The 14,681-nt window shown below is 33.2% G+C and overlaps 1 protein-coding gene across 1 annotated transcript; it reads right to left on the bottom strand.

Moving 5' to 3' along the window:
- Window positions 1-227: 227 nt before the first annotated feature.
- Window positions 228-14,648, bottom strand: LOC132726865 (18S rRNA aminocarboxypropyltransferase-like). Its single transcript, XM_060712269.1, has 6 exons — window positions 14,426-14,648; window positions 12,754-12,958; window positions 11,386-11,579; window positions 5,358-5,543; window positions 2,471-2,546; window positions 228-461 (listed from the first exon to the last, which is right to left on the bottom strand). Exons 1-6 carry the CDS (start codon window positions 14,541-14,543, stop codon window positions 284-286), a joined length of 957 nt encoding a protein of 318 aa, XP_060568252.1. The 5' UTR covers window positions 14,544-14,648; the 3' UTR covers window positions 228-283.
- Between the last annotated feature and the right edge of the window lie 33 nt (window positions 14,649-14,681).

Raw genomic sequence — 14,681 nt, 5'->3', positions numbered from 1 at the left:
AAGGCTGAAAATGGTGCATTCTTGCTTGGACTAAAACCACTGACCACAGCTTACAGTTGCACAGCTCTACTGACTACCCTATTTCTGGTGTCATACAAATTTCTATCCTACATGTATGTAGATAAGTTGTAGACCATGGTGCAAATAAAATGTGATAAACATGGGATATGTAATATTCTTTTACATTTATTGATTTACAATTAGTATGTACAATTAACTAGATGAGATTTTGTATTGTGTACAATTTATTAATCACAATTACGTTACATGTATATACAAATAATTAACTGACTGAGTCAGTAACTTTGCAATCACTGTCAAGTTTATTTGTCAATTCAGTGTCCACTTTCTCTTTTGACTTTTTCTCAGATCTTTCCCTTAAACTTATTGTGTTACCAAATTTATCAACAATAACTTCTTCTTCATCATCAGCATCATCACCTGTGTCATCTTCATCATCACTAAAACAATAAAGTATTTTATAAGTTAAATTTTAAAGTAAGTTTTGTATACAAACAATCTAGTGAATCAAAGGGTCTTGTGGAATGTTAAATATAGTAAAGAGAGGAGGGAGTTCATTTATGATTGTAAAGATTGACACATATTCATGTGACTAAAATAAGTTAAAACAAGGGCAACATTGTCCCAAAATACGCCCGTCACAAAAGCATTATAGATATACATATAGGAGATATGCTCTGTGTCACACTTGAAGTCATGATAGTTATGATTTGTGTTACAATCCATCTATGATGACTAAATTGTCCCTGTACACAAAATTTGACCTCTCTATGTGACATTGACTTTGGTAGCAGGGAACAGGATTATGTGTTCAATGAACCTCACAATGGTGAACATTTGTGCCAAGTTACATTAAAATCCCCAAATAAATATAGAAGTTCAGCTCCGAACAAGCATTTTTCAATGACCTCTAAGTGTGACCTAAACCTTCAACCTAGAGACCTGGTTCATGCATGTGACACTGTTTCTCATAGTAGTGAACATTTCTATGAACTTTCATTAGAATCCCAACATGTAGGAGATATGCTCCGAACAAAAAGTGGACGCTACCCGCCCGCCAGGGGGGGAAACTATAATACGACCCGTTTTTAAAAAGGTATATAAAGCAATTTAAAAACTACAGTTGTGTCGATAGGACACTAATTCTTATTAACTGACTTCCTTTGCTGTCACAGTAGAATATATACATATTTATACATATTTTAATGAAAGTCAAGTGTTATATCAATACATGTATATCACAGTATTATACTTAATAGGTTTCATAAATATATAACTGAGTAAACTCTGCTTTATTAAGCAAGTATTTCATGGGTCACTGTAATCCTAACATAATGACCTCAAATTCAATAGGGGTAAATTATAGGTCATTGGAAATGTTTTTCAAGGTTTCGTAACTTCTGAAGTTATCAATAAGACAAAAAAAAAACCAAACAAATGTCACTGTGACTTTGAACCTTGGCCAAATGACCTCTGATCAATAGGTATGATCTATTGGCCTAAACGTTATTCTTTCTCAACAGACGGAATGGACAAGGATTTCACAGTACCACTGTGGCCTTGACCTTTGATTAATTACCTCAAAATTACAAGGGGTCAGCTACTAGTCATGACTAGCCTACATGCAAAATCTTTGAACTATAGACCTTATATTAATCAAACAAGCTATTAGAGGTGGATTCACTGTGACATTGCCCTTTGTCATTTTTACCAATGTATCATTACATTCAAAATTTTTGTTGATGTGTGCTACAATAACATGAATTAGTTTATACAAATTTATTTTAGTTTGATTGTGTTGGAAGCTATAAGCTTATTGAAACACTCTCGAATCCGTTCCTGGAACCAACCAGTACTAAGCAATGGATGTAAAGTTTCTTGCTTAAGGAAACAAAGGCTTGCCCCTGACCCTCTCATGCTACAGTTAATGCTTAGTGACAAGTATCTAAGCTCTAGGGATTAAAGTTCCACAAAAGAATACACAAATGTATTTTCTTATACAAGTCATATAATCTAAGTGACCCCTGGGACAGAGTCATTTTTGATCCAAGGGTCACTTTTGTAGAAGACTACAAGGTCAAGCTACATGCCAAATATCTAAGTTCTGTGAAGTTTCTGAAATTTTTAAAGACTTCATTCTTATAAAAAGTCTATTTTTAGCTTTAGTATTCTCTTATTACTCAGACAAGCTTTTTGTGGCTTTTTATGTATGGTGACTATAACATAATGACCTCAAAGTCAATTAGGACTAATCTACTGACCATTGGCAATGACCCTTCCAAGTCACATAAACCACAGCTTTCTTTCACTCAACTTGCAGCCCAGATAAGGAAAGGGTGATTATGGTGATGTAAATATGTTCCAATTGACCCATTATTACAGTACTCTTCCACTTTATAAGTGAAGACAAATTCTAACAAAGATGCATAATGCTTTATTATTATCTCACCTAGAGGGTGGTAAATCTCTATCTCTCTTTCTGTTTGGATTATAATGCTCTTTACTCATATCAATATCTGCCAGATCTGAAACATTACAAGTACATGTACGAGCTTATGTCATTTAAATACAGTTTTAACACAGTTTTAACTCTTAAAGCAGCATGCCTCCTGATTCATGCTAATTTTCATGACTTTTTTTTAAAATGTAATATCAAGGGAACAAAGAAGGTAATTTACACATTACAAACAGTACTTAAAATCTACAAAAATGATCAAGAATAGGTCAAAATAGCCCTTAATGTTTTAGTAACCCAGTAGGCATAAGGTCATGACTATACTGGAGGCAAAGTTTAGTGACTTCAAATTTAGTATGTTAAGTAGAAGAATTCTGTAAGACTTATCCTTTTAATGAACAGATGAAATTATAAATATATGTATAGAGGATATTAAATGAGTGTTAGTTCAATACTGAATTAATTGAACAAGTTGAATAAAATCATATTATGTGAGCCTCTGGTGAGCAGAATACTATTTTATTCAACAAATTTAATAAATTTAATAATGAACTTACATGTAAATAACATTTTTTTATCACATACCCAAAATAATGTGAAAAAGAACCATTTTTATTGACATGCCAAGAGTGTGGTGCTAACATTTTGCATATTTTTATATTATGTTTGTATAAAGCAAATAGCATCATGTAAAAATATAAAAAAATATATGCATGGCCGTGCAAATACCATTTTACAGAGTTGTATCTGCATGACTCTTTGATAAATAAATATATGTATACTATTGGCAAAGAACATAAACTATGCTTAAATCAATAAAGTTTTACATACAGAATAAAATAACTTGAGATATATGTAGGTACATTGTACATTATTTTATATTAAATGTTTGTGTTCCTTCTAACACAAAATAATAATAAACCATTGCATTTATATAACAGCAAAAATTGCATAAATGTTAACATCTGCAGTATTAAAGATGTGCAAAAAACAAAGCCTGGATACTGTTCAACACCTATTTTTCGCGAGAACCTTATTTTGCGAATTTGAGGCAAAATGTCCAAAATAATCATTTCGCGTCAACATGAATTTGCGTCTTCCCGAAAAATGTGAAACCAGAAACCCAATGTCATTCGGATATTTTCTGTCCTGTCCGTTCACTAACTTTGCGTCGTTTATTGTGCGACGAATGCATTTATATCTGTATCGATTTTTCTGCTAGCTTGCTAATTTTCTTGTTAAGTGAAAGATGATAATTTCTCCAGCATGCAAAGTGTTAAAGTTACACTGATTAGCCATTCAAAGGCAAGCAGACGAAAATCAATTAAACAGTACTGTAATTTGCCTAACCTGTAGTAAACGATTATGTTTACCCTCCGGCTTAAACTGTAGTACAATACAATAGGATACAATGAATAGAAATGTTACAAACAACTCGCAGGTGCTAAAGTTGACACAGGTTATATGCAGCGAAGAAGTTTTTTCCAATTCCTCAATAATACCAAATTGTTACAGGTAAATATTTCATACTAGTAATCTGTACGATATGTATATGCTGCAACACTTGAATAGCTACATGATGTAACCAGAACTGGTTTCGATACTTTCCCGCAGATATATATCCATGTTACGCATTTTCGGATAGTGTTCATTTTCGAACAAGTGTATAGACAAAGTGAAATATTCGCGAGAAATATGAATTCGCGTCTTAGAAAACACACGAATATTAGCGAAAATAAATTTCTCGCGAATAATAAGTGTTTTACAGTATTTCTTTCTATAATTTTTTTTGTTAACCCTTAAAGAATATAAAGCTATATGAGCCGCATCACGACAAAACCAACATAGTGCGATTGCAACCAGCATGGATCCAGACCAGCCTGCGCATCTGCGCAGTTTCTCTACTTGTTATAGGGTTTGTAAGCGAACAGCATGGATCCTGATCAGCCTGTGCGGATGCGCAGGCTGGTCTGGATCCATGCTGGTCGCAAACCCATTATGTTGGTTTTGTCGTGACACAGCTCATATCTTAAAATAGCAGCATATTTTGTTCTCAAATATTCTGAAGTATTCTGCTTATGTGCAATATTCATGTGTGTTAAAGAGACCTTCAGCATTTATAATCTGTTGCGAAAAAATTTCTGTGTTGTCTCAAACTAAGTATTTCAGTAATTTTATCTTAGAAAAGTGCATCATATATATCACTGTTAAATCTTCTCCCAAACAGTGTCCCAAGAGCTATTTATAATGCCTTACTGACATTTGTGACTATAATAGAAGATAGGGAAACGGATTGTCTGCTATACTATTTGAAATATAGAGCTCGTAGTGGTATTGATGGGTTTCCTTATTGTTTATGTATTTTATCGTTCCAAGATTTCATATGCATCTTAATTCTTTTGACAATTATATGAAACTTATCTAAAAATAACATATTTATTTGTAAGAAAAACTGAAAGCCGTTTTAAATAACAGAGACAATGTGTGTAACAACTCATTTGAACAAAGGATTAAGGTTAATCACTTTCCGTTCCTGCAGATTAAATGTTTAACAGTGGCCAAAATATGTACATTTATATCTGAGCTACATGTAAGCTGACTTTTAGTAATTACTTTTTGTCTAGGATATGAGAACTTACTTCAAGTTCTTCTTTGTGCAATATAAGAAATATGAGTTGGCACCTTAGTAGAATAACTCACCTTCCGTAAGCTTACCTTTAAAGTTATAATGAGCAGTTTTAAATTTTAATGCATGATTACTTCATTGCACAAACTCATTACTACAAAGATCAATTTTAACACAATTTCTAAGAGAACATTTTGTATTGTCCAAAATTGGAAATACAATTTCATTACATCTCAGAAGAACAATTTTACAAACCTTTATAGTCTTTGACTTTCTCGCTATTTTCTTGTTGAATAAGGTCAAGGTACTGTTGTTGAGCTGCTACTACCTCGGTGCTATTTTTACATCTACTATACATGTCAAACACTTGCTCATTTACACTGAGAAAAGACCTACCCCATCGAAACTTGCTCAACAATACCTCACATTCTGCCTGAAAACCTGCAATGTACAAAACAACATTACTTTACATTTTGTGCATGCTATTTAATAAAAATATGCACTAACTATAGCTGTGCCCATGACTAAAAGAGGGCATTAATTGTACCTGCTAATGAATAAAAGTATGCATGAGGTGTGCCTATTTGTAAATAAACACATGCATAAGGTATGCCTCCTTATGAATAATATATGCCTTGAATAAAGGGTCATCTGAGGTTACGCTTTTAAGAACCCTTTAAACCTGCTGATTCTGTATAATGGTTTTTTCATACTATGAATTTGAAATGGTCTATTGGAAAATAAAGGGATTTAAATATAAACAAGAACTGTCAGTAGGACAGAAACGCTCGACTATTCTTAGTGCTTGATAGTAAAAGAGCCTTGATAATGTAAAATTAATAACAAAAGGACAAATTTTTTCTTTAAATCCATGTTACAGTTATAGGCCTTGGAGAGAATCCTATTATGCTCTCAAAGAAGAGTATAAAATTTCAACATGTTTCAATAGAATATGAAAATATCTTAGGTGGTATGCAAACCTAAATGTAAATTCTAAGTAAATTCTAAGTCGAAAAAGGGCATTATTCTGTCAAAATGCTTGATACAGTTACCTCCTCTTGTCTACAGGTTGGGGTTATAATGGTGAAGAAGTGTGCAAAGTTTCAAAGCCATATGTCAATGGACTTTGAAAATATTTTGAGGTATTGCAAAAACTTTAACGTAAATTCTAAGTCAAAAAAGGGGCATAATTCTGTCAAAATGCTTGGTACAGTTACCTTCTCCTTTCTACAGGTTGGGGTCATGATGGTGAACAAGTGTGCAAAGTTTCAAAGCCATATGTCAATGGACTTTGAAAATATTTTGAGGTATTACAAAAACTTTAAAATTGAGCTTCCAACAAAATAGAGTCTTGTCAAGACTGTAAGAATGTACTATGAGGTGGCTATAATGTACAGACAAATTAAAGGTATGTTCACTATACTGTATATAGCACTCTAATCACTTGTTATATAGAGGATATTAAATGAGTGTAGATTTGGCGAGCTCAATATTACTTCATTCAACAAGTTTAATTAATTTAGTAATGAACCTGCAAGAATATTATATTCCATTTTTCACATGCTCAAAATGAAGACTGTTTAAAGTGAAGAAGAATCATTTTTCATTGATGCGCCTATAATGTAATGCTAACATTTAGCGGGTCTTTATGCTATGTTTGTTTAACGCAAATGGCATCACTTCAAAATGTATGCACGGCTGTGCAATACCGTTTTTACAGAGATTCAAAAGTGTCATATGTATTAAAGATTTATATGAGATTAAGGGACTGATATCCTGATGAGACAGGCAATTATATTTCCTGCACTAGTTCAACTTCTAACTGTTATAATATCAAACCAAAATGATATCATCAGACAAAAATCAGTAAAAATAAGACATTGACATGTAACAAACAATTACTTTTCCATCACAGGTCAAGCACAAGTTAATTAGAATAAAATCACACTGTCATACTACCCTGTTAAATAATCTAAATAAGTAATAAAAAAATGACACAATCCTTTGTAATAACGTCTGTATACAATTGAAAAATGAACAGTGTTGTTATAACAACTAATAAACTGTGAACATATATGTGATACCATTAACAATGTATAATCCAACATCAGTCAACATCTTTTTATCATGAGCAGCAGAATGTGTGATCCAAAGTATAACCAATGTTCTATATGGTCTATTAGAAAAAAAACATGAATGAGATCTGTGATCCATTCATCAGAAAAACCATTGGTCAAAGAGTTCATTAGGACACCAGACAAATAGGTAGCAAGGTCTCCCACAGTTTATTACCCTTGTGAATGACATTGTCAGAGAAGTCACTATGGCAAAAGGAGAAAAGGGTGTGTGCATGTTATAACAGTTTATTAACCTAGTAAACTTAAATAAAGACACCATCCATTTATATACAGCATAAATATGTCAAAATCAAAAAATTATGTCCCTGGTTTTTAACTTCATTTGTCCATCAGCCATAACATTTATTCATATTAACTGTACACGCATATACATGTATATGTCTTTTCCTAATAAATCCAGCTGGTAAATAGTTGTAATCTGGAACTTGGCTGGAATGTGGCAAACATAGGGGTTTTCAAGCTAATCCCCCCAATAGTTTTAGTTTATACAAATTTATTTTAGTTCCATAACAGTGTTGGAAGCTATAAGCTTATTGAAATACTCTTGAATCCGTTCCTGGAACTAACCAGTTCATGTACTTAGCAATGAGTGTAAATGGCTTGCCCCTGACAGGGTTTGAACCCACGCTGCCAGCAATCCTTAGATTACAACATGTAGTCTGACATGTAAATCACACGGCCACCCCAACACAAACAGACTTCACAGTGCACTAATGTTCCCAATATATTAGTCAATCTGTTTGCACTCATTTTAGAAGCTGTAACTGTAAAGTTTGTTTGGAATGCAACATTAGCTAGGAAAATCCAAAATATTCTTAATTCCATAGTAAGTCTATTCTGTCTTCATATTTTGTAGTTGTATACTTGTATATTGAATCATAAGGGGCATAACTTTGGAAAATATAACCCTAGGATTACCTGCCATTTGATCACATGATGATAGTGAATAAGTACACCAAGTTTCATGTACCAAAAATGTGCAGATTGCAAATTTGTTGTTGTAAATGACTCAGATCATGACTTTTCCATCAAATGTAAAAATATTTACATCGAGGTAACAAGTTCACATATCAGCAATAGAAGATAACATACAAGAGCCACTTGAACCAGGTGATGCACCCCGAATAGGTCTTAGACACAGAACAGTATACCTTTAATAGTTTCAGAGTTATGTCCCGGACAAAGTTCAAAGTGCAATCATTCCAAACTTAGGCAAGGCAGAGTTCTTTTCACTGCACTTCTTCTCAAGAGATCTATCTATAGACTTAATTAGTTTCTTGTTGATACCCCTTGTAGTTTCACAGTAATGTCCCAGACAAAGAAACAAAGGGCAATAACTCCAAAATTAGTTAGGGCAAAGTCAATGTTCTTTTGCACTGCATTTCTATTTAATGAGATCTATCTACCTACAAAGTTTCTTGTTCATATCTCTTATAGTGTCAAAGTTATGTTCCGGACAATGTTCAAAGTGTAAAAATGAACAAAGGGTAATTACTTCAAATTTAGGCAATGCAGAGTTATGGTTCTTTTGCAATGCACTTTCATTAAATCTATCTACCTACAAAGTTTCATGTTGAAACCTCTTATGGTTTCAGAGTTATGTCAAGGACAAAGTTCAAAGTGTAAAAATGAACAAAGGGCAGTAACTCCAAAATTAGGCAAGGCAGAGTAACGGTTTCATGCACTGCACATCTACCTTATGAGCTCTATCTACCTACAAAGTTTCATGTTGATACCTCTTGTTGTTTCAGAGTTATGTCCCGCACAAGAAAAGCGGACAAACAGACAAAGTGGCTATTACAAGCTCACTTGGTGAGCATAAAAAAATCAATTAAGTAAGGTTGCAATGAGCTGATTGCAGAGATAATCCAACTTAATCAGTGTATTGATACTTGCATGCCAAATTCATACACAATTAATGACATCTTTTAAAAAGGGTTCCAAAAATGACTTGATTGCAATGAAAATCAAACATTACTTATGTTGATGTGATATAACATACTTGCATGCCAAATATTAACAGAATTATAGAAATGCTTCAAAAGTTATTCTGCTGAAAAAAATAATTTCACTTAAAAACTAGAACTGTGTCCAAAGGACACGGATGCCCCAACTGACTACATTTATATGGTATATAGTGAAAAAATCAACAAAGGGCCATAATTCTGTTAAATTTGGTCGCAGCAAAAATTCCTTCATTTACTACCATCTACACATTAAGGTTGTTCATCCCCGGAAGTTTAAGCAAAATCTGCCATCCGGTTTAAGAGGAGTTGCATTCACAAAATTTCTATATAGTATATAGTGAAAAAATCAACAAAGGGCCATAATTCTGTTAAATTTGGTCGCAGCAAAAATTCCTTCCTTCACTACCATCTACACATTAAGGTTGTTCATCCCTAGAAGTTTAAGCAAAATCTGCCATCCGGTTTAAGAGGAGTTGCGTTCACAAAATTTCTATATGGTATATAGTGAAAAAATCAACAAAGGGCCATAATTCTGTTAAATTTGGTCGCAGCAAAAATTCCTTCCTTTACTACCATCTACACATTAAGGTTGTTCATCCCTGGAAGTCTAAGCAAAATCTGCCATCCGGTTTAAGAGGAGTTGCGTTCACAAAATTTCTACATAGTATATAATGAAACAATCAACAAAGGGCCATAATTCTGTTAAATTTGGTCGCAGCAAAAATTCCTTCCTTTACTACCATCTACACATTAAGGTTGTTCATCCCTGGAAGTTTAAGCAAAATCTGCCATCCGGTTTAAGAGGAGTTGCGTTCACAAGATTTCGGGACGTACGGACAGACGGACGGACGGACAGACGGACGGACAAGTGCAACGCTATATGCTCCCACTCTGTGGGGGCATAAATATGCTTAAAAGGGGCGTAACTATATTAATTATAGGTTAATTGCAGAGAAAATCAAACTTTACCTGTGTTTTTATATAATATACTGACATGCAAAATTTAAACACAAACATTGAAATCTTTCATAATTATTCTGCTGAAACCAATAATTTCACTAAAAATTGCTTTAAAAGGTGCATAACTCTTTTGATAACGAGTTCATTGCAGCTAAAAATGAACTTGACAAACTCCACATGTGTTCTGATATAACATATTTAACTGTATGCCAAATATAAACACAAACACTGAAATCCTTCAAAATTATTCTGCGGAAACCAATAAATTCACTTAACAATTGCTTTAAAGGGGCATAACTCTTATTATAATGAGTTTGGGCATAACTCTTATTATAATGAGTTCATTGCAGGTAAAATTGAAACTTGACCTGTGATTTGATATAACATACTTATATACCAAATATAAACACAATCATTTAAGTCTTTCAAAAGTAATGCTGTGGAAACAAATTGTCTACATACAGACAGACAGATATGCAATCTAAATGGGATAAAGGGCCATACCTTTTGTTATTCCTTTTGTTTAATAGAGGATTATTGGCCCATTATTATTTTGTTATGGAATTAGCTCTATTGTTCTCTTTTGTTCTGTTTACAGTTAGATGACCCCCTGGCAATTTTTTAGTAATGCACAGACAGACAGACAGTTAACATATAATAATGCATCTGGAAGGTCTTCATGCACATAAAAACTATATTACATAATTATTATCTGTTAAAATGCTAGCCTTCAAATCCTACCATTTTGCATAGGAAACAAACAGAAGCTGTCAGACAGTGAATTATGTGTCTGACAATTCTATGTACTTAACAGTAAAACAAGAGCCTGTCTTTGTCTGGCACATTATATTTGATTTTGACTAGATATGTTTTTGTTTCCTAGTGTTATTTAGCTGAAAATATTTTAAAGTTAATTAAATTAAATAATTAAATCATTTACACAATAAGATCAATATTTGTTTACTTGTTTCATAGCATTAATTAGGACTGCTAACTAAAAGGAGCACAGTTTATTTCCTTTCCTTATTTTCATAGCCCATATATATATATAATATTTTAACGAAAAACTCAATACATGTATAATAAATGAGTATAATTTTTGTAAAATGAAACACCATGTTTAAACAGTCATACATGATTGTTTTACAATGGATTTGTATAATTCATTCAGTATGTCAGTCTGCTAAATAATTCGGCACACATTGATGTATGATTTACCTGTGAGAAACATTGTAGCTACAAAAGCCTCCACACAACTTAGAGTACACGGCTTCCCATAATTCACTGGGTTAGTGGCCACTAAATATGGCAACAATCGTAGATGGTTCCCTTTCATTTTGTTAAATGGGGTGTCTTCTAATCTAGCCCATGAACAGTCAACCACTGCTACCCCATGTTCACTTACTATATCTCTGTAATACATCATTAGAAATGGTAAAACTTTGGGAAATTTAGAACAAAAACAATAAATAATGTCAAACAAAATATCCTGAGAGATTCTCTTCCATTTAGCAAGCTTACTGAATATTCACTATTTAATGTATGTGTATGTGTCAAGCACTTCAAAGAGAAGAGCCTTAACTTTACTGTCAATTTTCTCAACCTTACACAAAGCCTTAATACAAAGCTTCATGGAGCTAAGACTGAATCTTAATCTTCTTGCATACAACTTATGAGAAAAAACATTATCTTATAATTTATTATATACTTCATGATATATAAGGCTCATATGTGATATTTAGACATAATCATCAAGAGACGTCATACTACCGTAAACGGTACGAGGATTTTTTTATTGTAACACCGACCTGCATTCTCTGGATGAAGTAGATACTTTCCCGTATTATCTGGGAATTTGATTGGCTGCTGATGGGGAGTCAATATGTGATGATTTTATTCTAAATATCACTTCAAATCATTAGTGCCACTCTTAATTAAGTACAATGTATTCAAAATGCATTATCCTAGGAAATATTTGTGTTTTATGATTCAATAAATTTTATAGTACAAATAAAATTAAATTAGAAATTTTAACACATTTCTCTGGATTTACTGATATTATTCTGGAAAAAAAGTGTTTTTTATCGCTTTTTTTATTGCATTTTAACCTGAATATAAATGGCATAGATAAAGTAGAAACACTTTTCCTGATTCCATCAGTTTTAGGCATGCCCAGATAAGAAAGAAACCCTGATACAAGAAACAGGAATAATTTTAGGCCTACTGTTTCATTAATCATATTTAGATAAATAACAAACATTTAGTTTTGTATCAATATTACTAACATATATGCCTGAGTGCATTTTTCTCTCTATATCATTAGCATAGGTCGACAAAATGTCAGGAAGTTTTTATTTGAATATCAATGAATATGATTTAAAACAGTAACTGTTGCAATTATGTTCGATAATAAGAAAGTGTCAATTCAAGGCTTTTAGATAAACTTTCATGATTATGGTTTAACTTGTTTTATGCCCAAATGTGCTAATTCATTGTATCTGAAAATGAGATTCTTGTGTGTAACTGCATCACTGGAATGTGCAAAAAGTTTAAAATGAGAAAATGCACATTTGTATATACATGTACCTGTCAGCTGGGGAGACACATTGTTTTCCCATAGGTGAAAGTATCAAACCACTAAATCTTTGGCCAAGCTTCAATGTTTTAACAAGACCCATTCTTGACAATTTACGCCCAGTACATTTTTTTGGGTCACAATGTTCAAGATCCCACATTGCTAAAGGAAAGCTTACATCCACAACTTCATCTTCGTTGTCACTCCCTGATGAATCTGGAAAAGAAATCTGAATAATTCAACAGACATGATGATATAAATACTTTTCTGGCATTTGAGTAATAATCAGATATCAATTTATGCTTGGTCCTTACATCTTTTTTTCTCTTTTCCTTTACTTAGATTTTATGACCACAAAATAGAGCAGATTTGTAATTATTAAACTGTTAACAATCAACAACTCTTGCTAAGTGTTAAAAAGACTGATTATTTTACATAAAAGAGAAAGGGGAAGGATTAATTCAATTATGACAGCAGAGTACAGCATCAAACATTTTCATTAAATGTTGCCTGATCGCGATCTATTCCAGGATATAGTCATTTCAGCATCTGGACATTGTGTTTTTACTCAGGGACTTAAATAGTCCTATAACATAAGACGTTTACACGAGTACTTAGTACACTCCAACATCTGATCGACTTTTTCATAAGTTCCTTAAGCAAAACGCATACACATGTAGCAATTCTGAAGAGCTATGTAAACTGTCATTATTTACTACAAAAACAACATTTTGAGTCAAAAGATATGCAGACAGTAAATTCAAACATTTCGAGTGTAAGTAGTACTAAAGAAAACGTCATATGTTATAGTTTGTTTGTTTGTTTGTTTTGGGTTTAACGTCACATTGATACAGTATAGGTCATATCGCAACGTTCAAGCTTTACTGGTGGAGGACGACCTCAGGTGCCCTTCCTTGCATTATTTCAGGCACGAACCGGCACCTGAGTAGAACCACCGACGTTCCGTAAGCTCAGCTGGATAGCTTCCTCACATGAAAGAATACAAAGTCCCTGTCGGGATTCGAACCCACAGCGGTAAGGGGCAAGTGGTTTGAAGTCAACAACCTTAACCACTCGGCCATGGACGCCCCCTTATGTTATAGGACTAGGACTTAATATACTATTTTATAATTTACAAACGTAAGTTTAAGTCCGAATTTTGAATTGGATTTAAAGTGAGTCTAAAAGTTTAAATGTCAAGCATTTGTGATTATCTTATTGACATGCAAATAAGGTTAATTTCATAAAGCAAGGTAATACGGGGAAGTCAAAGACCGGGCCCGCGAAGCGGGTCCGGGCTTTGGCTTGCCCGGCTATAGACTACACGTGTATATTTAAAAGAAAATCAAATAAAAAACAATTAAAAAATATATAGAATTCTATACCTATCAACGAAATTTTCAGTGTCAGTTCTAGTCGGGCGCCGCCATTTACAATATAGCTCAATGATAATAGGCGGGGCATTCCGATAACGGAACAAATCTCAACTTTTCGGATAAATAATAATCGTCGAGTGTTCCGAGTGAAAACGGAAGCAGTGAATGTAATACCGAATGACACCTTTAAAACGGAAGGAATGAAAGGAATATTTTAACGACTTCCCCGTTCATAGGCTTTGCCTAATTTCATATTATCTAAAGATCTTTACATGATCATTATGACTATCACCAAACAGAAAATTACCAGAATTATTTTTTTCCTCTTCATTTTGGAAACCGTCAGAAAATTGTTTTCTTCTGTCCAATCTATGACCTCTATTTCCTTTCTGTACGGATCTTTTACCTTTCTTTTGTCTGTTCATTCTTAAAGTTGACAAAAATTAAAATAGTAAATTTCACACGATCATGTCAATTTATGGGGGCTGCCATTTTGGCCAATATTTTGATCATGTGACCCTAATATATCTCAATTATCGTTGTCATCCGAAGCCAATTTTTTT

The sequence above is a fragment of the Ruditapes philippinarum genome, unplaced genomic scaffold (genome assembly GCF_026571515.1).
Source record: "Ruditapes philippinarum isolate M1 unplaced genomic scaffold, ASM2657151v2 ctg92_1_1_1_1, whole genome shotgun sequence".
Classification (NCBI taxonomy): Eukaryota; Metazoa; Mollusca; class Bivalvia; order Venerida; family Veneridae; genus Ruditapes; species Ruditapes philippinarum.
The sequence above is the reverse complement of the archived record's forward strand: the minus strand, read 5'-3'. Positions and strand labels throughout refer to the sequence as shown.